Below are 24,329 nucleotides of genomic sequence, written 5' to 3'. Positions count from 1 at the left end.
GTGGGGTGGAGATTTCTGCTGATGCCCCAGCGCAGCTGCATAGTGATGCTAATTTCCTGCCCTGCCCTGAAAATGTGCATGGTTCTTTCTTTCTTTCTCTCTCTCTCTCTCTTTCTTTCTCTCTCTCTCTCTCTCTCTCTCTCTCTCTCTCTCTCTTTCTTTCTTTCTTTCTTTCTTTCTTTCACATTTTGACGTATATATCACCGCTCTCAAAGTCTCGCGGTGGTTTGCACACTGATGATGATTTTGGAAGCCTCTTCTGTGCAGGTGGCACTCTGGTCTCCAGATTGTTTGTCGGTTTGTGGAAGGTCCGTGTGGCTCGGCCGCCACTTTAAAGTTAGGTTCCTCAAAAAACTTTGTTCACTATTAAAAGAAAAATGTTTTCCAAGCTTTAAGCTTCCCATCCCAGTGTCTCTCTATCTTTACCTCTCATGTCAATTCCATTCCATGCTGACAATCATTCCAACCCCCCATCCCCACCCCACACATGGACTTTGGTTTGCATGCAGAACAGAAATCCCTTTTGTATTCCACTGGAGACACTGGTGTTTGCCTTCTCTCCAATTCCCCTTTCAAGTTAATGCCAACAGGGAACTAAACCTCCCCCAGCTCCTTTTAAAACTCCCCCTTCAATTGTATTAATTATTTTTTTTAATTTAGTGATCTGAGTCTAGCAATAGTCTCATATTGCTAGACCTAAGCCGCTTGTCAAAACATTTTTAAAACAAGTGAAAATTGTACACTGATGAAGGGGGGGGAGAGAGATGGCAGAAGATGCAGAGTGGGCAGAACAACCTCATTGTGGGCAGGAGGTGATCATCATGAGACGGGGAAAGGGCAGGGAGGAAATCTGAGGGAATCTGTATGCTTTTGAATTACCTTGGATGTGAAACAAGGAGGAAATCATCACAAAAGCACTCACAGAAAACCGAAAGAAAGAGTGACCAGAAAGCAAACTGTTTGCTGAAGGAAGAAAAATCAATACTGAACGACAAAGAAAACCTGATGGATATGCACAGTGAAAGTCAAGGGAAATACCCAGGCACAATAGAACCATGTATGCTAACTTCATGTGGAATCCTGAGTACAGTTCTGGTCACCGTATCTCATAAAAGGACTTTGCAGAGCTCGGAAAATTCTGAACAAGATGATGAGGAGGTTGGAACACCTTCCCTAAACTCCTCTGGTGTTCTGATGTCCTTATAGCTCACTTGAACTCAGAGCGGGGCAGTTAGAATCATAGAATCATGGAGTTGGAAGGGGCCATAGAGGCCATCTAGTCCAACCCCCTGCTCAATGCAGGATCAGCCCTAAGCATCCTAAAGCATCCAAGAAAAGTGTGTATCCAACCTTTGCTTGAAGACTGCCAGTTCCCGACTCTTTGCGCATTCTTAGCCAGAATTGTGCACCACCATCACAGAACGCCCAGACCTGACTCAGGGGGAAATCCACGCATCTTCGGCTGAGCTGAGGAGGACTCAGAAGTCAGAGAGCGTTTGGGAGGTGGAGGAGGGATTCTGGGTCACTTTTGGCACCGGCTCTTTGGCAGGCCATGAATAGTGCTTTTTAAGAGGGGGAAACTCCACCTGCCTTTGCCAGGGACTCTGCACGCATGTGTGTGTGTGTGTGTGTGTGTGTGTGTGTGTGCCTGTATTTGCATGTGGGGAGGTTGGGGGTGGGGGCAAGAAGCACTCTCCCTTTCTCCTCCTTGAGTTTCCGTGCCTGATCTCCGGCACACGCCCCGCTTTTCTGCATTCCTCTCGCTGGCAAAGGGCCAGCCCTGGCACCCGCAGCCGAGCACGCTCCCTGCTGATCGGGAGGACAAAGAGCCACACAGCTCGTTCCTTTGTGCGGGGCCCCAAGTGCTGCACAAGCACCCTTATCAGGCCAGATGTGTTGCGGGGGCCGCTCTGCAGAGGGGAAACGAGCAGCCTTCCAGATCCCTCCAGAGGAGGCTCCCGGTGGGAGATCTCCTGGGATTACAGCGGATCTTCTGATGGCAAAAATCAGTTCCCTTGGAGAACAGGGCAGCTCTGGAGGGCTGGACTGCATGCCGTCCTTGTACTTTCTAAATGTTTTTTTGTCAAAGGTGTTTTTATTATTTTTTTCTCATGGGGGGGTTATTGTGGTGGTGCTGGCGGTAGTGTTTCATAGGCTTTGTGTCTTTTGTTGTTGTGTAAAGCTTTCAAAAATAATAAAAACATGTTTTAAAAAATAAAGTCGTATTAGGGGAGGTGAGCCCACCCATGAAAGCAATCCCCAGCCCCCGGCCTTTGAACTCTGCCATTCCTGTGAGTGCCCTTACAGGTATAAGTAGAACAGGTGTAGCTTTCTCCAATGGAGAAGAAGTGTCACCTGCTGAATTTCTGCCCATCATACTTTAAATGTGCAGGAGACCCACCTTGTAGGGGCATGGCAACCCCGTCATTTCGGACACCTGCTCTCTGGATGGCAGAGATCCACACTCTGCCATTCAGAGATCCACAGAAAACAGCTGGCTGGAGGCTGGACTGGATTGCATGCTAACCTCCCCTCCCCTGTCTGGTTTTATTGTGCTACTTCAGACCACCATGGCTATCCATTTGAATCTACCCTCCCTTGTCCAGGCTTCACCTCCAAATCATCTGGAATTTCCTAACCAGGAAGTAGCATGCCAGCCTCCAGGTGGGGCCTGGGGATCTCCTGGAGTCACAGCTCATCTCCAGACTGCAGAGCTCAGTTCTCCTGGAGAAAAGGGCTGCTTGGGAGGGGGATGGAGGGATGCCAGCCTCCAGGAGGGCCCTGGGGATCCCCTGGAATTCCAGCTCATCTTCAAACTGCAGAGCTGTTAGTGCTGTTCTGACTGAGCACTTCTCTCAGAGCTCTCTCAGCCCCCACGTGCCTCACAGGGTGTGTCGTGGGGAGAGGAAGGGAAGGCGATTGGAAGCTGCTTTGAAACGCCTTCAGGCAGTGAAAAGCGGGGTATAAAACCCAACCCCTCCACCTTTCTTCTTCTTCTTCTTCTTCTTCTTCTTCTTCTTCTTCTTCTTCTTCTTCTTCTTCTTCTTCTTCTTCTTCTTCTTCTTCTTCTTCTTCTTCTTCTGGACCTTAGAATTGTGAGGCCTTGTGACAGAGCAATCTCATCCTATTAGGAGCTTTTTTGTTCATTTAGAAATGGTTTAAAATAACCGGTGAAAGCTTGCATATGGCTTTAATGATGTTAGCTGCCCCAAGACTGTGGCTGGAGAGGGGCAGCCGAAAAATCACATCACATAAGTAAATGATTCCTCCAGTGATGGATGTCCGCTGTGTGTGTGTTTGTGTGTGTGTGTGTGTGTGTATAGTTGGCAACCTGAAGCCACAAACCAACTGTGCTCCAGTTGCCGTTGGCAAGACCCAACGTGAAGCAAAGAAGACAAAAACAGACGCCAACGCCTTTTACAACTCAAGAGTCGCTGGAGATCGGAAAGCCAAGCTCAGCTTCTCCCAAAGCGTGTCTGGATCCGCTGCTCGAAAATAGCCCGGCCTCATTTTGATCCCGGCTGACTTTCCACCTGTCGGGGTCAGCTTAGGGGTGTGGCGCCGGAAGCCGGCTGTCCCCACAGTGGGGCATCCTCGCTGGGGCTCCGGTTTGTCTGCCACTCACTTCCCAAAAGGATCTGCCCTGGCGTGTTCGGGGAGCCACGTTCTGAATCATACTTTTCAGAAAAGGCAAGCTTGCAGTCCTGTGGCACTTCGAGAAGCCTCGCCCCCACCTGGAATTCACCTGAAGATGATTTCGCAGAAAACATGACCAAGTTGTGGGAACAACTGTCCGACCACACCAGGACACACCCCTGGCAATTGCGGGTTGTTGGGACTTTGGGACTAGACTTGGTCCTCCAGAAACTTAAGAGTTGAAGAGTTTGAGAAGCATGCAGTTTTTAGTTACATTTGTGGATGAGGCAGAGCCAGACTCACAGAGTTTTGAGGTTTAAAAGAGAGCAATCTTTACTGGAAATGTTATTTATAGAAATATATTCATCCATTTCAGTCTGGGGAGGAGAGAGATTTCAATGGGGATACAATGATATATTATCCAGTCTCAATCTAAATCAGGAGTGGCCAAACACTGATTTTCCGGTTGTCCATGGACTGCAATTATAGTCCATAGACAACCGGAGAGCCACAATTTGGCCACTCCTGGTAAAGCAAATGTCACTCCCCCCCAGAACTGATTACTATGGTCTGGGGATAAATGACAGAGATCCGTTCCTCTGGAGAGGACTGCTTTGCAAGGTGGACTCTATGCCAAGATCCCCCCCCCCTCCAAGGTCTCTCCTCTCCCGTTGTCTGCCCTCCCCAGGATCTGCCCCTAAAAACTCTAGTGATTTCCCAACCTGCCAGTCCTGTTGAGAAAAAAAACGAAAAAAAATAGATGTGTTGAGCTTCAAAGGCCTTGGCTTGGATCAATGTTTGCTACGAGGAGGAACTCCGGACCCTGCCTCTCCTAGCCGGCATGTTCCGGGTGCTGCCTTGATCCCTTTAGTCCTTCAAAGGTCTCCCTATTTAAAAAAAAACAACAACCAAGGTCGCACAGGAAGGTCACATGCTATTTACCAAAGGGGCCCATAGAAACTATTGAAGTGATTAAAAAACGGAGGGTGGGGCAGAGAGGCAGGGGAGGGTGGATTGTGTTGCTACCCAGTGTCACCCTGGCAGACCTCGATCCCAACTCCCCTCCCCTTCCTTTTATCTAGGATTTAGTGCTGCAGATTAATTTTAACAGGGTAGTTTCTGGGGGCAGCACGTTAACCCTTTCCCTGAAGCTCCAGCATGAACGGTTCTCCAGGGAAATCACCCATGGCGGGTTTCAACCCAGATCCGCACACCAAAAACAACGGGCGACGTGCTGCAGCAGGGGTCCCCAACAGGGTGCCCGTGGGCACTGTTCCTGGGGTCACAAGAATTTGTAGAAAGTGAGTGGGGCCAGGTGGAGCTTCTGCCCAGCAACTTGGGTGTGCAAGTAGAAACAGCACTGTTTAATCTCATTAATCTTGGCCCATCCTCCCACAGCTGCGCTGGCTTCCTGTCGAATTCCAGATCAGGCTTAAGGTTCTGGTAATCACCTTTAAGACCACCTGTGTTCTGGGCCCAGTGTACCTGAGGGACTGCCTCTCTGCCTACACCAGGGGTAGTCAAACTGTGGCCCTCCAGATGTCCATGGACTACAATTCCCAGGAGCCCCCTGCCAGCGAATGCTGGCAGGGGGCTCCTGGGAATTGTAGTCCATGGACATCTGGAGGGCCACAGTTTGACTACCCCTGGCCTACACCCTTCAAAGAGCCTTAGGCTCTGCAGCTAACAACTGCCTGGTGATCCCTGGCCCCAGGGAAGCTCGCTTGGCCTCAACCAGGGCCAGAGCCTTCTCTGTCTGGGCTCGCACTTGGTGGGACAAGCTCCTGGAGAAGATTAGAGCCCTAGGGGAGCTTCAACCCCTCTGCAGGACCTGCAAAAGGGAACTTTTCCTCCAGGCTTCTGGTTGAGGTCGACCTGAATTCAATCCCCTCCCATGGGCCCCTGAGCCCCCCTCCCATGAGAAGCACCCACCGAAATGTCCATCCGACTTGGCTGTCAGTATGTCACAGTTAAAATTGGAAGTTCTCACCATGTTTGTTCCATTATGTTACAGTTCTCCTGTTATGACTGTACCGCTATTGTTCTGTTTGTTTGTTTGCTTGTTTGCTTGTTTAATTTAGCTACCGCCCTCCCCGAAGGCCCAGCGCGGTTTACATAAAGCAGGAACAGCACAATCAGCTTGGTTTACACAGTGATGTGGTGACAGCAATAACAATGACAACAGGATAGTGAAAGCAATAAACATTGTGGAACAGTAGAATAGGAGGGACAATGATTAACTCAGACCCAGTTGGGTTGGGCCCCTGTTCTTTGTTATTTATCACGTGATTTGTACTGTTTTTTTCTCCAGTTCCATGTCAACCGCCCTGAGCCTCAGGGGAGGGCGGTATATAAAGATAATACATAAATTCAATCAATAAATAATAAATTACTGCTTTCATCCTCTTTCCCAGTGTCGTTTTAAAACTGCTTCACTTTCTCACTGCGCCTGGGCTGTCTCTGGGTGGTTGGCTCCGCCTCCTGCAGCAGCCATTTTGTGGCTGTGACTAGCCACAATTTCAAAAATGCCATAGGCTCAAAAACACTGAGGACTCCGGTGCGAGAAAAACAAAAGAATTATCCTGCAAAACGTCACCAAAACTGTAGGATTACCACCTTCTAGGGCTGACCACTCTGTTTTGTAAAATTCCTAGAGATTTCCGGGGTGGGGGTGGGGGTGAAGCCTAAGAAGTCTGGTATACCGTGTGGTGTGATGCCATAAAGCAGCCATTTCCACTAGTAGAAAAGGAGCAGAGCACCAGCTACTGAAAGAATACAATCGTTTTATTAAGAAGAGCCATAACTTTGTAAGTAAAAGAGGAGAGAGAGAGTGAGTCCTAACTGTCTAACTGCTTTAATGTTTTTCCGGAGGAAAACGAGGCAGGAAGCATCCTCACAGGAGCAGGAAATCTCCAACTCAGCCAATCAGGAAACAGGGACAATTTGAAAATACCAGGAAGTTCCCAATCTAAATAGGCCATTTAGGTAGGATATTCTTCTTAGGCTGTTGATTAATGTGCATGACAGATCTTGCCTATTCCAACATAAATAACATCCCCATAAACCTGTACTAAAGGTACTCCTGAGAGGCTGGCCAGCTTATCTAAAGGATGATATTTATCCATTTGTACCAGCCCAGGATTGAGGATCACAGGTTGGTTGGGTCATTTAGTTGACATAGGAGAGAGGGCCTTTTCAGTGGCAGCCCCCAGATTACGGGACAGCTTCCCCAGGGAGGTGTGCCTGTCCCTCTCCCTTTCAATATTTAGGGTAGCCCAGACAAGCCTGGCCCCATCAGGTATTGGAAGCTAAGCAGAATTGGGCATGGCTGGCTTTTGGATGGGAGACCTGCAAGGATTGGAGTGGCAGTTTCTCCAGGGACCACTAGGGGTTATGACACTGAGGCAGGCCATGGCAAACCACCTCTGAACACCACTTGCCTGGCTGCTGGACCATACGACACCCGATATGGCTATATGACACCCAATGAATAAATAATTTAGGGGGAAGTCAGAGTGTTCATTTCGGACTGCATTGGGTTCAATTCAGGCACAGTGCTGAGCAGCAGTTTTAAATTTTGGTTTCTTGTTTTTTGCGCATTTTATCCTGCGTATTTGAGCAAGGTCTGTAAGCCATCTTGAAGGAAGGAAGTGGCTGGTTATAGAATTAAAAGAAAATAAAATTTAAATGAGAATAAACTTGATCCACCTGACAGCTAGAAACCAGTGAAGGATCTTGTATTTCAGTGACTGCTTTTTGAAACTTTTTGAAACTCTCTTTATCAGCCGGCTCATTGATTAAATCCATGAAACTTTAGGATGCTTTGGGCTGATCCTGCGTTGAGCAGGGGGTTGGACTAGATGGCCTGTATGGCCCCTTCCAACTCTATGGTTCTATAAACTACGTTCTACTGAATCAGACCCTTGACTCTTTAGACTGGCAGCTGCTTTCTAGGGTCTCAGGCAGAATAAGGTCTTTCACATAGCTTACCGCCTCATACTTTCTAAACTGGAGACACCGGGGATTGAACCTGGGACCTTCTGCATGCTAAGCAGATCCTCTGCCACTGAGCCAGGGCTCCTCCCACTAGGCATAAGATCCTGAGTAATAGACAGTCCTATAAACACCCAGAACTGTTGCTTGGGGGGGAAAGAGATGGCAACCCTAACAAAATAAACAAATAAGATTCACCCTTTCTCTGCCCCATCGTCGTATCTTTGATCTCTGGAACTCCCTGCTGCCAGAAACAGGAAATGCCAACAGCGCAGCAGAAGAGAAAGGAAGACTCAAGGAAATGAACGGCTTCCACTGAAAGGAAGTCCGACCCGTCCACATTCTTTTGGAGACCGCTCGGGGCGTCTGCGTAATGGAGAGGGCGGATGGCTCTATTTTCAGAAAAGCCAGAGGCTGGGACTGCGAAGAAGGGGAGGCGAGCAAGATCAGCAGGATCCAAAGTGGGCTGGATCGGCAGTGATGACAACTTCCCCTGGAATTAGCTCCGAATTACACTGTGCTGTCAAAGTGGAATCAGGGCAGGGAGTGCAGAAAGCCCTCTTTCATTCCTGTCTTCCTGTGGCTGGTGAATTCTGCTTGGGGAGGGGGCACAACAAGGTGGGGCCGGACAACACCTTTCTTGGGGCTGCCAAGTGTTTGCCCAACCAGGCTTTTGGTTGGCTTCTGTCAGTTTGATGGACTGTACAGCTTTTTAAAAAAAATGTTGCTTTGCCAACAGCACAGGATGGAAGGCCAACCACCTGTGTCCAAATCCCAAATGTATTGATGGGCCAAGCAGTTGCTCTTGAGGGCCAACAAGAGGGCAGAGAGAGTGAGGCCTTCATCATCGTCATCGTCACCATCATCATCATCATCATCATCAGTTTCCTCTACCATAAAGAGTCTTAAAGCGGCTTACAATTACCTTCCGTTCCTCTCTTAGGGCTGATCCTGCATTGAGCAGGGGGTTGGACTAGATGGCCTGCATGGCCCCTTCCAACTCTAGGATTCTATTATTCTCTCCCCACAACAAGCCCCCTTTGAGTTAGAGGAGGCTGAGGGAGTCCTGAGAGAACTGCTCTGTGATAACTGCATGTTCAGGACTGTAACTAGCCAAAGTTCACCCAGCTGGCTGCGTGTGGAAGAGAAGGGAATCGAACCGGGCTCTCCAGATTAGAAGCTGTCACTGTTTACCACTACACCAAGTTGGTTCTCATGAGAACATCGGAATAGCTCTGCTGGATCAGACCAGTGGTCTACCTAGTCCAGCCTCCTGTCCCACACAGTGGCCAACCAGTTCCTCTGCAGGGCCAGCAACAGAGTATAGAGTCTGAGGCCGTACCTTGATGTTGCCTCGTGGCTCTGGGATTCTTAGGCTTAAGTGCCTCTGAACATGGAGGTTCTCCTCGGCCACCACGGCTGGTGGGCATTAATAGACTTCTGCGTGATTCTATCCAGCCCCCCCCCCTTTAAATTATGGAACTTTGGCATGACTGCCCCTTACAAGCATTCTTCATCAATTCTCCTCCCGGCTACAAGGTCATGAAATGACAGCTCAGCTCAGGAAGCTACAGCCAGCTTGACCTTTTTTGTTTATACCAAGTCAAAAAATTTTTTTTTCTTACAGTCGGACTCTATGCAGCAAGCTCAGACGTCTGCGATGCTAGCTGACTGTCCGGGAACGTAACTGCCTTGCAAAACCCGGGTGAAATCCCCACTTCTTGTAACCTGGTGAGGCCTCCTTTCAAAAATGTGAATTGCCCGTAAGTGCTGCAGCAGATTTCCGCATGACGCAGCAAAAAAGGGCTTTCTCCAGTTGAAGTTCACCGGGGTTGTATCTCTGGAGGGGCGGGTGAACATATGTTTACCAGATGGACTGAAAGGGGAAAAAATTCATCCCGCAATCTTCCCCGTCCTGATTCCTAACCAATGCTTGGATTGCTGCTCGCTTCTGGGTTTGCTTCTGCGTTGCATGCATTTTAGCTCTGACCGGGATCTTGTCAGATCTCAGAAGCTACGCGGGGTCAGCCCGGGGGAGTATTTGGATGGGAGACCACCTCCACAGTTACACAAAGGTAGGCTATGGCATGCCACTATGAGTACCCGCCGTGAAAGCCCTATGGCAGGTTTTCAACCAGGCCTTCGTGAAACCCCGGGGTATCGTGACAGTCCTGGAAGGGTTTCCTGAATGGGTGGGAGTTGATTCTTAAATATATTTTAAATATTTGATACGGAATCATAGAATCATATTTGAAGGGGTCACAGAGGCCATCTAGTCCAGCCCCCTGCTCAGTGCAGGATCAGCCTCAAGCATCCAGGAGAAGGATCTGTCCAGCCGCTGCTTGAGGACGGCCAGTGAGGGGGAGCTCCCCACCCCCTGAGGCAGCCCCTTCCACTGCTGAACTAGACTCCTAGAATCCCAGAGTGGGAAGGGGCCATGCAGGCCATCTAGTCCCACCCCCTGCTCAGTGCAGGATCAGCCTCAAGCATCCAGGAGAAGGATCTGTCCAGCCGCTGCTTGAAGACGGCCAGTGAGGGGGAGCTCCCCACCTCCTTAGGCAGCCCCTTCCACTGCTGAACTAGACTCCTAGAATCCTAGAGTGGGAAGGGGCCATGCAGGCCATCTAGTCCCACCCCCTGCTCAGTGCAGGATCAGCCTCAAGCATCCAGGAGAAGGATCTGTCCAGCCGCTGCTTGAAGACGGCCAGTGAGGGGGAGCTCCCCACCTCCTTAGGCAGCCTATTCCACTGCTGAACTATACTACTAGAATCCTAGAGTGGGAAGGGGCCATGGAGGCCATCTAGTCCCACCCCCTGCTCAGTGCAGGATCAGCCTCAAGCATCCAGGAGAAGGATCTGTCCAGCCACTGCTTGAAGACGGCCAGTGAGGGGGAGCTCCCCACCCCCTTAGGCAGCCCCTTCCACTGCTGAACTAGACTCCTAGAATCCTAGAGTGGGAAGGGGCCATGAAGGCCATCCAGTTCCACCCCTGCTCAGTGCAGGATCAGCCTCAAGCATCCAGGAGAAGGATCTGTCCAGCCTCTGCTTGAAGAGGGCCAGTGAGGGGGAGCTCCCCACTCCTTAGGCAGCCCCTTCCACAGCTGAACTAGACCCAAAGAATCCTAGAGTGGGAAGGGGCCATGCAGGCCATCTAGTCCCACCCCCTGCTCAGTGCAGGATCAGCCTCAAGCATCCAGGAGAAGGATCTGTCCAGCCGCTGCTTGAAGACTGCCAGGGAGGGGGAGCTCCCCACCTCCTTAGGCAGCCCATTCCCCTGCTGAACTAGTCTCCCAGAATCCTAGAGTGGGAAGGGGCCATGAAGGCCATCTAGTCCCACCCCCTGCTCAGTGCAGGATCAGCCTCAAGCATCCAAGAAAAGTGTGTATCCAACCTTTGCTTCAAGACTGCCAGTGAGGGGGAGCTCACCACCTCCTTAGGCAGCCCATTCCCCTGCTGAACTAGTCTCCTAGAATCCTAGAGTGGGAAGGGGCCATGCAGGCCATCTAGTCCCACCCCCTGCTCAGTGCAGGATCAGCCTCAAGCATCCAAGAAAAGTGTGTATCCAACCTTTGCTTCAAGACTGCCAGTGAGGGGGAGCTCACCACCTCCTTAGGCAGCCCATTCCCCTGCTGAACTAGACTCCTAGAATCCTAGAGTGGGAAGGGGCCATGCAGGCCATCTAGTCCCACCCCCTGCTCAGTGCAGGATCAGCCTCAAGCATCCAGGAGAAGGATCTGTCCAGCCGCTGCCTGAAGACGGCCAGTGAGGGGGAGCTCCCCACCTCCTGAGGCAGCCCCCTCCACTGCTGAACTAGTCTCCTAGAATCCCAGAGTGGGAAGGGGCCATGCAGGCCATCTAGAGTGGGAAGGGGCCATCAGGAGCTCCCCATGTTAGAAGCTGTGCTCTGAAGTGTGACACCAGGCTGGCTCTCTCAATTAGGATGTGATGCATCCTGTAAAGATTGTGGTATTCTATGACAACAAGCTTCTAATATGGTTGTATGGGAAAACTACAACTGAGGAGAAAGTAGTTTGGGAAACGTGTCTCTAACTGGTCCCTGTTTGGCCCTGTGTTTTCTGTTGTGTGTCAGATGGTGAGTGGGTGGGCAGAAGGGACTGGGCCTGAGCTTGGCTCTTGTGGCCCTTCCTTGCCTGCCCAGGGAAATGCCAATCTGGGATCAGAAGGTGAATTTCCTGCAGGCCAGACTGGCCAGGAATTCTGATTTTGTTTTTTTAAGGGGGGGGCATCATCTAGACATGTAATCGGGCTCACTGTAGGTGGGCAGGTAGCTGTGAGTTTCCTGCCTCCTGCAGGGGGTTGGACTAGATGACCCTGGCGGTCCCTACCAACTCCATGATTCGGACTGATTTTGTGAGCCGGAGGGTGCCTTCCCACCCTGCATGGCTTGGGCCAGGGGTAGTCAAACTGCGACCCTCCAGATGTCCATGGACTACAATTCCCAGGAGCCCCTGCCAGCGTTTGCTGGCAGGGGCTCCTGGGAATTGTAGTCCATGGACATCTGGAGGGCCGCAGTTTGACTACCCCTGGTTTGGGCTTTCCTGCTTGCTCCTCTCGGGGAGTCTGGCAATCCTCGACTCGGCCTAGGGGAGGCGTCCCTTCCGCGCAGCGCCATCCAGCTGCAAAGTGCGCTGAAAGCGCGCGATCTCGTGGGGTGGAGGCGCTTGGAGATCCCCCTCCCCCTCCACCCCCGGGTGTGGGTGGGGGGAATCCGGGGCAGGGGTCTGCACGCCCTCCGGGTCAAGAGTGACGGTCTGGCCGCAGATGGAGGCGTCCCCGTCGGGCGGGCCAGGGCTCCTCGCTGGGTCTCGCCGGGGCGTTTCGGGACGCGCCTCCCTCCCCCGCTGCCCCCCAGATGGCCGACGCCGCCTTTGTCCGCCGCTCTGCCGCTCTCGCCTGGCCCCGGGGGATCGCCCGGCGCCGCCTTCGCCTTGACCGGCTCCTTTGGCATGCAAATCCCGCGCAAGGGTCCCGACGGGGCGGCCTGGCTCGCCGCGCCTAACAAAGCGCGAAAGTTCCGCGGGAGCCCGAGCAGCAGAACCGGGCTTGAGCCCGGCCGGCCCCTAAAGACCCTCTGGAACAGGGGGTAGTCAAACTGCGGCCCTCCGGAGGTCCATGGACTACAAATCCCATGAGCCCCTGCCAGGGGCTCATGGGAATTGTAGTCCATGGACCTCCGGAGGGCCGCAGTTTGACTACCCCTGCCTCTGGAAGCTTCGCATGCAGGCTCCGATTCTGGGGCTCAGCTTTGGGGAGGGGGTCTTTTGAGGTCAGGGGACCTGCTCTCTTGCGCATGCCCCCTGAAGAGCAAGCACATTTCATGGAAGGGGTTAGCTTTCCTGTGCATGCACCTTAAAGACAGACAGTTTTATCCTGGGGAGAGGCTTTCCCTCTCTGGCACAGTTCAGAGCGACAGAGTTTCCGTCCTGGTAGATGGTTGCAAATGCATGCATCTTGAAGCCCGGCCAGTTATTCTCTGAGGAAGAGTGCTTGCACCCGAAAGCTCACGCCTTGAATTAATCTCGGTTGGTCTTAAAGGTGCCTGACTGGACTCCGATTCTCTGGCTAGAACGTTTGTGTGCATGTACCTTTACGATCAAGAAAGCGTTCTTCTTCTTCTGGGTATCAGCTTTCCTGTGTGGGTGTGCTCACGCATGGGTGTGTGCACCTTTAAAACCAGTTACATTTAATTTGGGGGTTTAAGCTTCCGTATTCATGTGTCTTTAAGACTGATTCCGGGTAGCAGCTTGGATGCGCATGGACCTCTTAGATCTGTGGGCTCGGAGACCAGGACGGGGGAGTTCATTTCAGCTCAAAGAGGCAAAAACGGAACCATGCAAGCACAAACAACGAGATCTTCCAGCCAGTGTACACTATAGGTCAGTTTTGGTTTAAACTGACTAGATCTTGTGGTCAGGATCTAGCCGTGCATTACCTGATGCAGTCGCAAGGTCCTGATCCTGCCTTGGATCTCAAGCTCTATCCTCGGCAGGTCTACCGATAAAGCAATCCCTTTAAGTTGAATGCAGAGGTACCTTTAAGACTAACAAAGTTTTATGCAAGGTGTGTGCCTTTGGATGCACGCCCACTTCCCCAGACAATGGCACAAGGAGGGTGCAGAGGAAGGGACACTGCTATGCAGAGGTGGAGATGCAGCTTCTGCAAGGCCTTTAATTTCAGCAGTGTCATGCTGGATTCAGGACCGGCAACTCCCAAAGCAGGGGTCCCCGAACCTTTTGGGCCTGTGGGCATTTACGGAGCCCTGCACCCCCAGCTCATTCCCCACCTCCAGAAAACACAGATGGGACTGTGTTTTGCGGCCTGACCCCAAAAAGACCGTGGACACTTTGCAGAAGATTTTATTTTACCTTTATCTAGGTTTGCGGTTGTGCTGCAAAGTGGACCGTGCCATTAAAAAAAAAATTACTGGGAGCAGGAAATGGAGAAGGGGTGGTGGGTGTGAGGGCAGGACAACACTGCAGAGATTATCACAACTTTCCCTCTCCATACGGGCTTATCCCTGGTTGCTCACTGGTTGCTCACCGATGGGACACGAGATAAAAAATGGCACATCTACTTTTTGTGATTTCCTTCATCCCAAGGCAAATCTGGGCAAAACGCAAGCCAGCTCCTGGACAGCCTCGGGATGCAGGCGACATCATGTGGAGGGGGCTCTAAAACCTGCCAGCACCCAGAGGCTGTCCAGGGGCAGATTCCTCGTGTGGAAACGATCTGGGGCTTGGGCATATGTCTCAGGGTTGCTTGTGGGGTTTTCTTAGTTCAGTTTTTGCCTCTTTGTACCAACCCAATCAAGAGCTGAAATTAACTCCTGGGGTCCTGGCCTGTGAACCCCCGGTTCTCCCAAGATGGTTCCCGTCCACCAGGCCCGACGGGCCGCAGCCCACTAGGTAACGCTGCCGTTTCCTTTTCATCTCGGCACAATGGCTCGCTCTGCCCAGCACGTGCCTTTTCCCAGCTGTCAAAGGGTGTACATCAAAACCATGTGCCTCGCGGGAGGCCCTATGTGTCCTTCCTTCCCCCCCCCCCGCAGGCCTGGTCCACGTGCCCCCCTCCCCCCGAGCCTGAAGCCAGGGGTGGGTCACGCTTCCAGATCGCCCTCAGCTGCCAAATGTTGCTCCCCGGCGCCTGGGGACCTAGGCTCACATCTGTTCCGGGTTCGAGTGAGACCCCTCAGCTGCTGCCCGCAGATGACTGGGGGCCGGCGGGGCGGGGGGAGGAGGGGGCAGACATGTCATGTTTCTTTGCAGCAGACAGGCCAGGCGGCACGTGTCGGGGAGGGGGGCTGTGACCCGGGCGAGGCTCAGCGGGCCCTTTCCACATGGATTAGCTCCCCCCTTTTGTCTGCCCCCGACCCCCCCCCCAGCCCGCCCAGCAGCCAAATTGATTTGGAAAGACCCTTCCCAACCAGCCGGGCAGCCCCCAGCCTGCCTCCTTTGTGCTCCTCGAGCTAAGAAAGGAAACCCCAGACAAAGTCCCTCTAGAGATCGCTCCGCTTTCAGCTCTCAAAAGGCGGCTGGAACAACGGAAACAGACAAACAGGAGACTCCTTCTGTGCTGATCCGTCGTCCCCTGGAGCAGAGAAGGGTCAGGCCAAGGCAGCCTCTGGTTTCATTTCCTTCATTTTGTTGCTGACTTGGAGGGGGCCTTATGGGGTCATCTAGTCCACCCCTCTGCCGATGGAGAATCGACCCAGCATGTCGGTATCCGGCCCTCAAAAGAGAACCAAAGCGAGGCATCAGTCGTAACATAACCCATTCAGCGATGAAAAATCCCACAGCAGGATCTGAGTTTTAACAAGCTATGGCACAAGGGGCCAATTTCTCTGACAATTCAAGAGGCTCAAAGAGATCCTAGAATCAGAGTCAGAAGGGGCCTCCAGAGTCATCTAATCCAACCCCCTGCACAAGGCAGGAACACACGGCTACCCACAGTGACCCAGGTTTCATGCCCAAGTGATCCCCCTCCTCACACACACCAAAAATCCTTTTATTCCTCTGTCCGCAGTACCTTCCTTACTAGCTTCATCGCTACTTTGCCGATCTCCCAAAGAAGAAGAAGAGCTGGTTCTTATATGCCACTTTCCCCTACCTGAAGGAGTCTCAAAGCGGCTTACAGTCGCCTTCCCTTTCCTCTCCCCACAACAGACACCCTGTGAGGGAGGGGAGGCTGAGATTACTGAAGAAGAAGAAGAGTTGGTTCTTATATGCCGCTTTTCTCTTCCCGAAAGAGTCTCAAAGGTGCGCCGAGTTTGATTCCTCGTTCCTCCACTTGCAACCAGCTGGGTGACCTTGGGCTCGTCACGGCACTGATAAAGCTGTTCTGACCGAGCAGGAATATCAGGGCTCCCTCAGCCTCATCTCCCTCACAGGGTGTCTGTTGTGGGGAGAGGAATGGGAAGGTGACTGGAAGCCGCTTTGAGACTCCTTCGGGTAGGGAAAAGCGGCATATAAGAACCAAACCTTCTTCTTCTTCAGTAATATCAGGGCTCTCTCAGCCTCCCCTCCCTCACAGGGTGTCTGTTGAGGGGAGGGGAAAGGGAAGGTGACTGTAAGCCACTTTGAGACTCCTTTGGGTAGAGAAAAGCTGCATATAAGAATGAACTCTTCTTCTTCAGTAATCTCAGGGCTCTCTCAGCCTCACCTCCCTTGCGGGGTGTATGTTGTGGGGAGAGGAAAGAGAAGGCGATTGTAAGCCGCTTTGAGGCACTCTGTGCATGCACTGGAAAGCTCCCTGTGAGGGAGATGAGGCTGAGGGAGCCCTGATATTCCTGCTCGGTCAGAACAGCTTTATCAGTGCCCTGACAAGCCCAAGGTCACCCAGCTGGCTGCAAGTGGGGGAACGAGGAATCAAACTCAGCGCACCAGACTAGAAGTCCACACTCCTAACCGCTACACCAAGCTGGCTCTCTCCAACGTGGACCCAAAGTTGCTCTCGGGGTTCTCTTCCCCCTCTGTTCCTCCCTTGGGTTGACCTGAATGGCCCTTTTGCTCTTTTGTGTTTTTGAACGTCACACCGGACTGAAAATCCTTCTCTTAGGTCTGGGGAAAACATGTCTCCAATGGCCACTGATTTCACTTTGAATGCTTCAGGCTTATGCACCCTGCCCTGAATGGTGCAAGCTAGCCTGATCTCACCAGATCACAGAAGCTAGGTCAGCTCTGAATAGGACTTGGATGGGAGACCATGAAGGGCCTCTAGGGGCACTGTGCAGAGGCAGGCAATGGCAGAACCATGTCAGTGTTGCCTTGAAAACCCAGAAGCCTGCTGTGACTTGACTCACATATCATTTATATGGTTGTTGTTGTTAGCTGCGAAGTCATGTCTGACCCACCACGACCCCATGGATAAGGATCCTCCAGGCCTTCCTGCCCTCTACCATTCCGCGGAGTCCATTTAAGTTTGCACCTACTGCTTCAGGGACTCCATCCAGCCACCTAATTCTCTGTTGTCCCCTTCTTCTTTTGCCTTCAGTTGCTCCCAGCATTAGGCTCTTCTCCAGGGAGTCCTTCCTTCTCATGAGGTGGCCAAAATATGTGAGTTTCATCTTCAGGATCTGGCCTTCTAAAGAGCAGTCAGGGCTGATCTCCTCTAGGACTGACCGGTTTGTTCGCCTTGCAGTCCAAGGGACTCGCAAGAGTCTTCTCCAGCACCAGAGTTCAAAAGCCTCAATTCTTTGATGCTTGGCCTTCCTTATGGTCCAACTTTCGCAGCCATACATTGCAACTGGGAAGACCATAGCCTTTTGTTGGCAGGGTGATGTCTCTGCTTTTATATGGTAGAAATCTTTTAAAAAGATAATCCTTACAGGACAGAGGAAAGAGGGATAAGGAGGCCAAGGGGGCACTGAGGCACCTTGGGCAGTTGTCCAGAGCAGCTCCCCCCCCCTGCAGGGATGCCCCTCACACAGGGTCCCCAAGAAATCTTTTTTGGAGAAGTCATAGCTTTTCTCCCTGATGGCCACAGGATGGCGCCCTCTTCCAGGATTTTCATGACACTTTTTCTATCCCGCTTTGGCTCTTCTCCCCTTTCTTAAATCTGGCCAGCTGAACCACTGAGGCAATATAGGCAGCTGTCTCTTAATGCAAGGGTAGCCAACCTGTGGTCCTCCAGATGTCCATGGACTACAATTCCCATGTGCACCTGCCAGCGTTCGCTGGCAGGGGCTCATGGGAATTGTAGTCCATGAACATCTGGAGGACCACAGGTTGAGGATCCCTGAATTACCGTATTTGCCGGCGTATAAGACGACTGGGCATATAAGACGACCCCACAACATTTCCACTCAAAATATAGAGTTTGTGACATTACATTACAGTACTATGGGCCACAATGGGCAGCTATGTCTATCCCAACTGAAGTGCACCCGGCATATAGGACGACCCCCCCACTTGGAGGGATGTTTTTCAGGGGGGGAAAAGTAGTCTTATACGCCAGCAGATACTGTACCTCCCACCATCCTTGGTGACACTCAAGGCAGATTGTTGGGGGGGGTGGGAAGAGCTGTAAAGTTTCAGCTAATTGATGCGTACTGGCAGGGGCTCATGGGAATGGTAGTCCATGGACATCTGGAGAGCCACAGTTTGGCTGCTTCTCGCCAAGTGTCTTCATGGCAAGAATCATCCAGAGGAGATTTGCGTTGTGCCTGCCTCTGGGTAACCCCCCTCGTCTTCCCTTGGAGGGGGGGTCTCCCTTCCTCGCACTAACGCCCGGATTTTGATCACCGGTGACGCATCTCGATGCTTAAGGCTCATTGCCCTTCTGAGTCTCAAGCTGCGAAATTCACACGCACGATTCATAAAGCTCTTTGCAGGCCATTCCGAGTCTGCTCCGTGTCAGGAACAAGGGCTGCCAACCTCCAGCTGAGGCCTGGAGATCTCCCAGCGTTACAACTCATCTCCAAGACTACAGAGACCAGCTCCCCTGGACAAACAGGCTTCTCTGGAGGGTGGGCACTAGGGTCCCATCTCCCCCTCTATTCTCTCTTTCCCAAGTTGTTTTCAACTCTCAAGAAAATGATTCTTTAAGCAGCAGGTGCTGCACCCGTCCTTTGCCTATTTCAACTCTGCCAACGCCGACAGGCCAGGAACTGTCGGCCGCAGATATGAGCAATGGAAAAACAACCAGGCCGACAGGCTTGGCAACTTCCCCTCCTCTCTGCAGGGCGTTATCATAGCCCACGAGTAACCCTTGTGTAAAGGGCAGGCCTGGGCCTTCCGCACCTCCGGTTTCAAGGTGGAGCTGCTGGAAAATGTCCGGGGACTTTAAAAAACAGAATAATAATAATATACGTATATAAGACCAACAGCAGCTGCGGTGGTTTTAGGGTGGTGAATAGAAACCGGGGCCTGTTTGGCTCGCAATCCCTTTTCCTGCAAAGGGAACCTGCAATGAAAGTCTGGCTTGCTTTTCTCCCAGGAAAAAGCCGGGACTTCTTTCAGAAGTGAAGCTGGGCCAATACAGAGGGAAGCCCCAGTTCAGGAGACGGCCTCAAGGACTGAAGACGAGGAGGACCAGAAGGACACCCGTGGCCCCCAGCTGTGAGTAATTGAGGGGGGGACGACCTGCTTGAGGTTGAGAAATACCGGGAATCATAGAGTGATAGCGCTGGAAGGGACCTCCAGGGTCATCTAGTCCAACCCCCTGCAGAATGCAGGAAACATGCCACTCCCTGCCCACCCACAGTGAACCCGGATGATGCCGCTGGAGATTTTGGGTGCTGGAGCCTGGGGAGGAAAGGGATTGAGGAGGGGAGGGACTTCATTGGTCTCTAACACCATAAACTCCACATACCCCCAGAGTTTTAATATGCAAAGGGACAGAGCTCCAGCTGCTTCAAAAATAAATAGTTTCATGGAGAACTGAAATGACTTTGTAAGGAAGGAGCAGGGAGATGGTTCTAACTAGGCTGGAGGGGCCACCGGCCTCATCCAACTTGGCTTTTCTTATGTTTGGGCAGGTGTGCTCTGTCTTCTTGGTGCTTGGGTGGGGGGGCACAATGGGAGGGCTTCTGGAGTTCTGGCCCCACCAGTGGACCTCTTGACGGCTCCTGGGTTTTGGTCACCGTATGACACAGAGTGTTGGACTGGCCTGATCCAAAAGGGCTTCTCTTATATTTTTATATCTGGGGCAGGCATGCTCTGGAGATTTGGTACTGGGGTGGGGCAAAGTGGGAGGGCTTCTGAAGTCATGACCTTGCTGGTGGACCTCCTGAAGGCCCCTGGGTTTTGGCCACTGTTTCACCCAGATTGTTGGACTGGAGGGGCCAATGGCCTGATCCAACATGGCTTCTCTCGTGTTCTTATGGGTTGGGAAATACCTGGGGGAGAAGGGTGGGGAGGATGGAGTTTGAGGAGAGGAGAGACCTCAACGGGGTATAATGTCATGGATTTCACCCTCCAAATCAGCCGTTTGCTTCAGGGGAGCTAAACTTGGACATCCGGAGATCAACTGTAATGTATTAGCAGATCTCCAGGTGCTACCTGGAGGCTGGCAACTCTGTTCCGGGACCTCACTCCAGAAATTTGTTGTTGTCCAGAGAGTTCTGGTTCCAGTAAAGTTGCTGCTTGGTTGGGGCTAAGTGTCCCTGTCTTATTGAACCCACGGATTTAGTCTCCTCCAAAAGCATGAAGGTCACCTGACCAAAGCATGCTCAGAAGGAAGTGAGATTGGCCACAACTGGCCCTGCGGGACCTTAACCAGATCCACAGGGCCTTTTAAGACAGAGCTCTTCCACCAGGCCTATGGCTGAGCCCCAACAGACCGTCAAGAAGTACTGAAACGGAGAGATCTGCCTTCCAAAGATCTTGAAATCCTCGTTGATTAAATTAGTTGGTAGTTATTGTAACCTAGAACAGGGGTTGTCAACCTGTGGTCCTCCAGATGTCCATGGACTACAATTCACATGGGAATTGCAGTCCATGGACATCTGGAGGACCACAGGTTGACTACCCCTGATCTAGAATACGTTTTATCGACTATATGAAGCTTTCTCAATATTTTTACCCTTGAGAAACTCCTGAGATGTTCTACAAGCTTCAAGGAACTCCAGATGTGGTGTGATGGTCCAGAATATGGTTGGGAAGCGGAGATGTGGACACGCCCACCTGGGAGCCCCCCCTGCCCCCTCCAGGCCCATCATTGGACATTTTGGGAGGAGTGGGGTCAGCATGACCATATATGGCCGTAAGGTAAAGGTAAACGTATCCCTTGTGCAAGCACCGAGTCCTGTCTGACCCTTGGGGTGACGCCCTCTAGCGTTTTCATGGCAGACTCAATACGGGGTGGTTTGCCAGTGCCTTCCCCAGTCTTTACCCAGTCATTATATGATTATATCACCCGATAAATGTTTAACAAATGTAAAGAATATATAAAAATGCATTCATTCCCACCCATTTGGGAAACCCTTCCAGAATCAAGAAGGCCTAGACTACTGATATTATGATGTCTGATTGCTTTTAAGCCATGTTGTTCCATGCCCTGAGCTATCTGGTAAGGTCATTATACACTAATGAAGAAGAAGAAGAAGAAGAAGAAGAAGAAGAAGAAGAAGAAGAAGATGATGATGATGATGATGATGATGATGATGATGATGATGATGACGACGATAATGGTAGCTGGACTGGCCAGATTTGCTGCTGGCCTCCATTTCCTTCTCTTCCCTAACCCCCCTCTTCTCTTCCAGGAACTAACCTTCTCTTCTCTGATTGGTCTACTCGAGGGCCAATGGCGCTGCTCATCCACTTCCTGGCCTGCCTCTTTGGGACGGGCTCTTGGATGGCCATCAACGGGGTCTGGGTGGAGCTCCCCCTGCTGGTGAACCGGCTCCCCGAGGGCTGGTACCTCCCGTCCTACCTGATCATCATTATCCAGCTCGCCAACGTCGGGCCGCTCTTCGTCACCCTGGTGCACAAGTGGAAGCCCGGCCTGCTGGGCGAGGTGCCCGTCATCTGCCTCCTGGTCTCCATGGGAACCGTGGCCTGCGTCCTCCTGGCCTTCTTGTGGGACCGCACCACGTTCGTGGGCGGAAACCGGCACAGCGTGGCGTTCTTCGTCCTCGCCTTCGTCCTGTCCCTGGTGGATTGCACCTCTTCCGTCACCTTCCTGCCTTTCATGATGCGCCTCCACCCTCGGTACGTCCCCACCTTCTTCGTTGGCGAAGGACTCAGCGGGTTGATCCCTGCCCTCTTCGCCCTGGCCCAGGGCTCGGGCATTTCTAGTTGTGTCAACGCAACGGTGCCGAGGAACGACACAGCCGCCAGCGCGACCCTCGGCAACGCGACCGGGCCGGATTTCGACTTCCACATGGTGACCCGGTATTTCCCGGCCAACTTCTCCAGCCTCGTCTTCTTCCTCGTCCTCTCGGCCATGATGTTCTCCTGCCTCGTGGCGTTCTTGCTCCTCAACCGGCTGCCCAAGGCATGGGACGACTCCCTGCGGAACGTCTGTGCCAGCAACGTCACCCTCATCTCGGTCCAGAATATCCCTGCCAACGGACAGGGGCCTGTGGACTCCGGGGCGCTCACAAACTGTTCTTCGAAAGGACAAACAGCGGGCTGTGCCAAGGGTGTGGACAGCGCCGATCCGGAGACGGCCACCTACTCTCGGGTCCAGTTTGCCTCCATCTATTTCCTCATCGCCTGGGTGAACGCGCTGACCAACGGCGTTCTTCCCTCGGTGCAGAGCTACTCCTGTCTGCCGTACAGTAACCTGGCTTACCACCTCGCAGCGACGCTGAGCTCCATGGCCAATCCTCTGGCGTGCATCGGGGCTGCCTTTCTGCCAAGCAGGTACCCGTCTTCGTCAGTGAGCCACCTTGCTTGATCATTGGGAGGGTCTGTTCAGTGTCCTGGCTTGTGGAGTCCAGGCTAGCCCAGACGTCTCAGAAGCTAAACAAGATTAGCGTCTGGATGGGAGACCACCAAGAAGGCTGAGAGTCTCTACACAGAGACAGGCAATTCCTTCCTTCCTTCCTTCCTTCCTTCCTTCCTTCCTTCCTTCCTTCCTTCCTTCCTTCCTTCCTTCCTTCCTTCCTTCCTTCCTTCGGATGGGAGACCACAAAGAAGGTTGACAGTCTCTATACAGAGGCAAGCAATTTGTTTGTTTGTTTGTTTGTTTGTTTGTTTCCTCCCTCCCTTTCTAACTCTGACCCACCTGAGCATGCCTAGAAGCCGTGGAAGGTGAGCCATCTCACCCACCTTGCTGCCTGTGCTTTCTCCCACAGGTCCCTCCCCCTCCTGGGGGCCCTGGCACTCTCAGGGACCGCGTTTGGAGCCTATATCATGGCCATGGCGGCCATGAGCCCGTGTCCGTTGCTGCAGCGCTCAGAATGGGGGGACGCCATCATTGTAAGTATTGCGCCCCCCAAAGTTGAGGTCCCATGCCTCCCCAGGCTCCGCCCCAAATCTAACTTAGATCTCCTAGTCCCGCCTCCTGCCTCATGCAGGGGCCAACCAGTTCCCCTGGAGGACCAAAGACAGGGCAGAGAGGCCGAGGCCTTCCCCTGAGGTTGCCCCCAGGCTCTAGGATTGAGAGATTTAGTGCCTCCAAATGTGGAGGTCCGTCTGTAGCAGGGAAAAAGAGCCAGAGCCCAGGAGCGCCTGAAAGACCGACCACATGTGGGACACGGGAGGAGCTTTCATTAGTTCTGAAGCAGCGGTCCGCTAAAGGTCTTCCTTTGCTAAAAGTTTTGTGAAATCGGTCAGGTGCTGCTGGTCTCTTTCTCTTGTCTCCTGCGACAGACAGTCAATCTGGGATGCCAGCAGCCCCCACCTGGAGGTTGGCAACCATGCTGCCTGCGATGTTCACCTGTGCTCCCTCTTTGCTCCCCCCCCCCAGGTCCTCTCTTGGGTGCTCTTCACGGGGACGCTGAGCTACGTCAAGGTCATGACGGGGGTGACCCTCCGTGGACACAGCCGTGGCGCCCTCGTGTGGTACGGGGCGGTGGAGCAGCTGGGATCGCTCCTCGGAGCTGTGGTCATGTTTCCCCTGGTCAGCGTCTACGGCCTCTTCCAATCGGCGGATTTCTGCAACTTCCAGTGCCTGGCGTAGGGCTGCCACCTGCGGGTTGGGGGAAACCTGGAGACTTTGGGGGGTGGGGCAGAGGGCGGGGTTTGGGGAGGGGAGGGACTTCAAGGGGGTATAATGCCGTACAGAGCTACCTTCTCAGTGGCTGTTTCCTCCAGGGGAACTGAGCTCTGTTGCCTGAAGATGAGCTGCAATTCCAGGGGATCCCCAGGCCCCACCTGGAGGCTGGCATCTCTAGTTTCCCCCTCCCAAGCAGCCCTGTCCTCCAGGCAAATTGAGCTCTGCAGTCTGGAGATTAGTCCTAATTCCATGGGATCTCCAGGCCCCACCCGGAGGCTGGCATCCCTAGCACAGCATGACACCAGAAACAGTAAGGGGCTGTCTGGAGGGGCTTGGCCAGACAAGCTCATCGGCTGGATTGCATTAGAAGCCCCCCACCCTTGAGTACGGAAGCCCAGATGAAGCCCTCATAGAAGTCCGAGTGGTGGTCAACTTGGACCGTCAGGAGTTCATTTTGCCTGCCACACAATACTTGACGATATAGTAATCTGGACCCTGCAAGGAAGGCACAGAGTTGAGGGACCCCCTTAATACAACTAGACTGAACCACAACAAAATCCGAGTCCCGTAGCCCAGTGG

General features: G+C 52.6%; 1 protein-coding gene across 1 annotated transcript; it reads left to right on the top strand.

Moving 5' to 3' along the window:
- Positions 1-9,656: 9,656 nt before the first annotated feature.
- On the top strand, positions 9,657-23,739 carry SLC52A3 (solute carrier family 52 member 3). Its single transcript, XM_077336363.1, has 5 exons — positions 9,657-9,704; positions 19,083-19,204; positions 21,349-22,453; positions 22,888-23,011; positions 23,502-23,739. Exons 3-5 carry the CDS (start codon positions 21,390-21,392, stop codon positions 23,712-23,714), a joined length of 1,401 nt encoding a protein of 466 aa, XP_077192478.1. The 5' UTR covers positions 9,657-9,704; positions 19,083-19,204; positions 21,349-21,389; the 3' UTR covers positions 23,715-23,739.
- The last annotated feature ends 590 nt before the right edge of the window (positions 23,740-24,329 follow it).

Source organism: Paroedura picta, chromosome 4, assembly GCF_049243985.1.
Source record: "Paroedura picta isolate Pp20150507F chromosome 4, Ppicta_v3.0, whole genome shotgun sequence".
Lineage (NCBI taxonomy): Eukaryota > Metazoa > Chordata > Lepidosauria > Squamata > Gekkonidae > Paroedura > Paroedura picta.
Note: the sequence above shows the minus strand (reverse complement) of the source record. Positions and strands in the feature narration are given on the sequence as shown.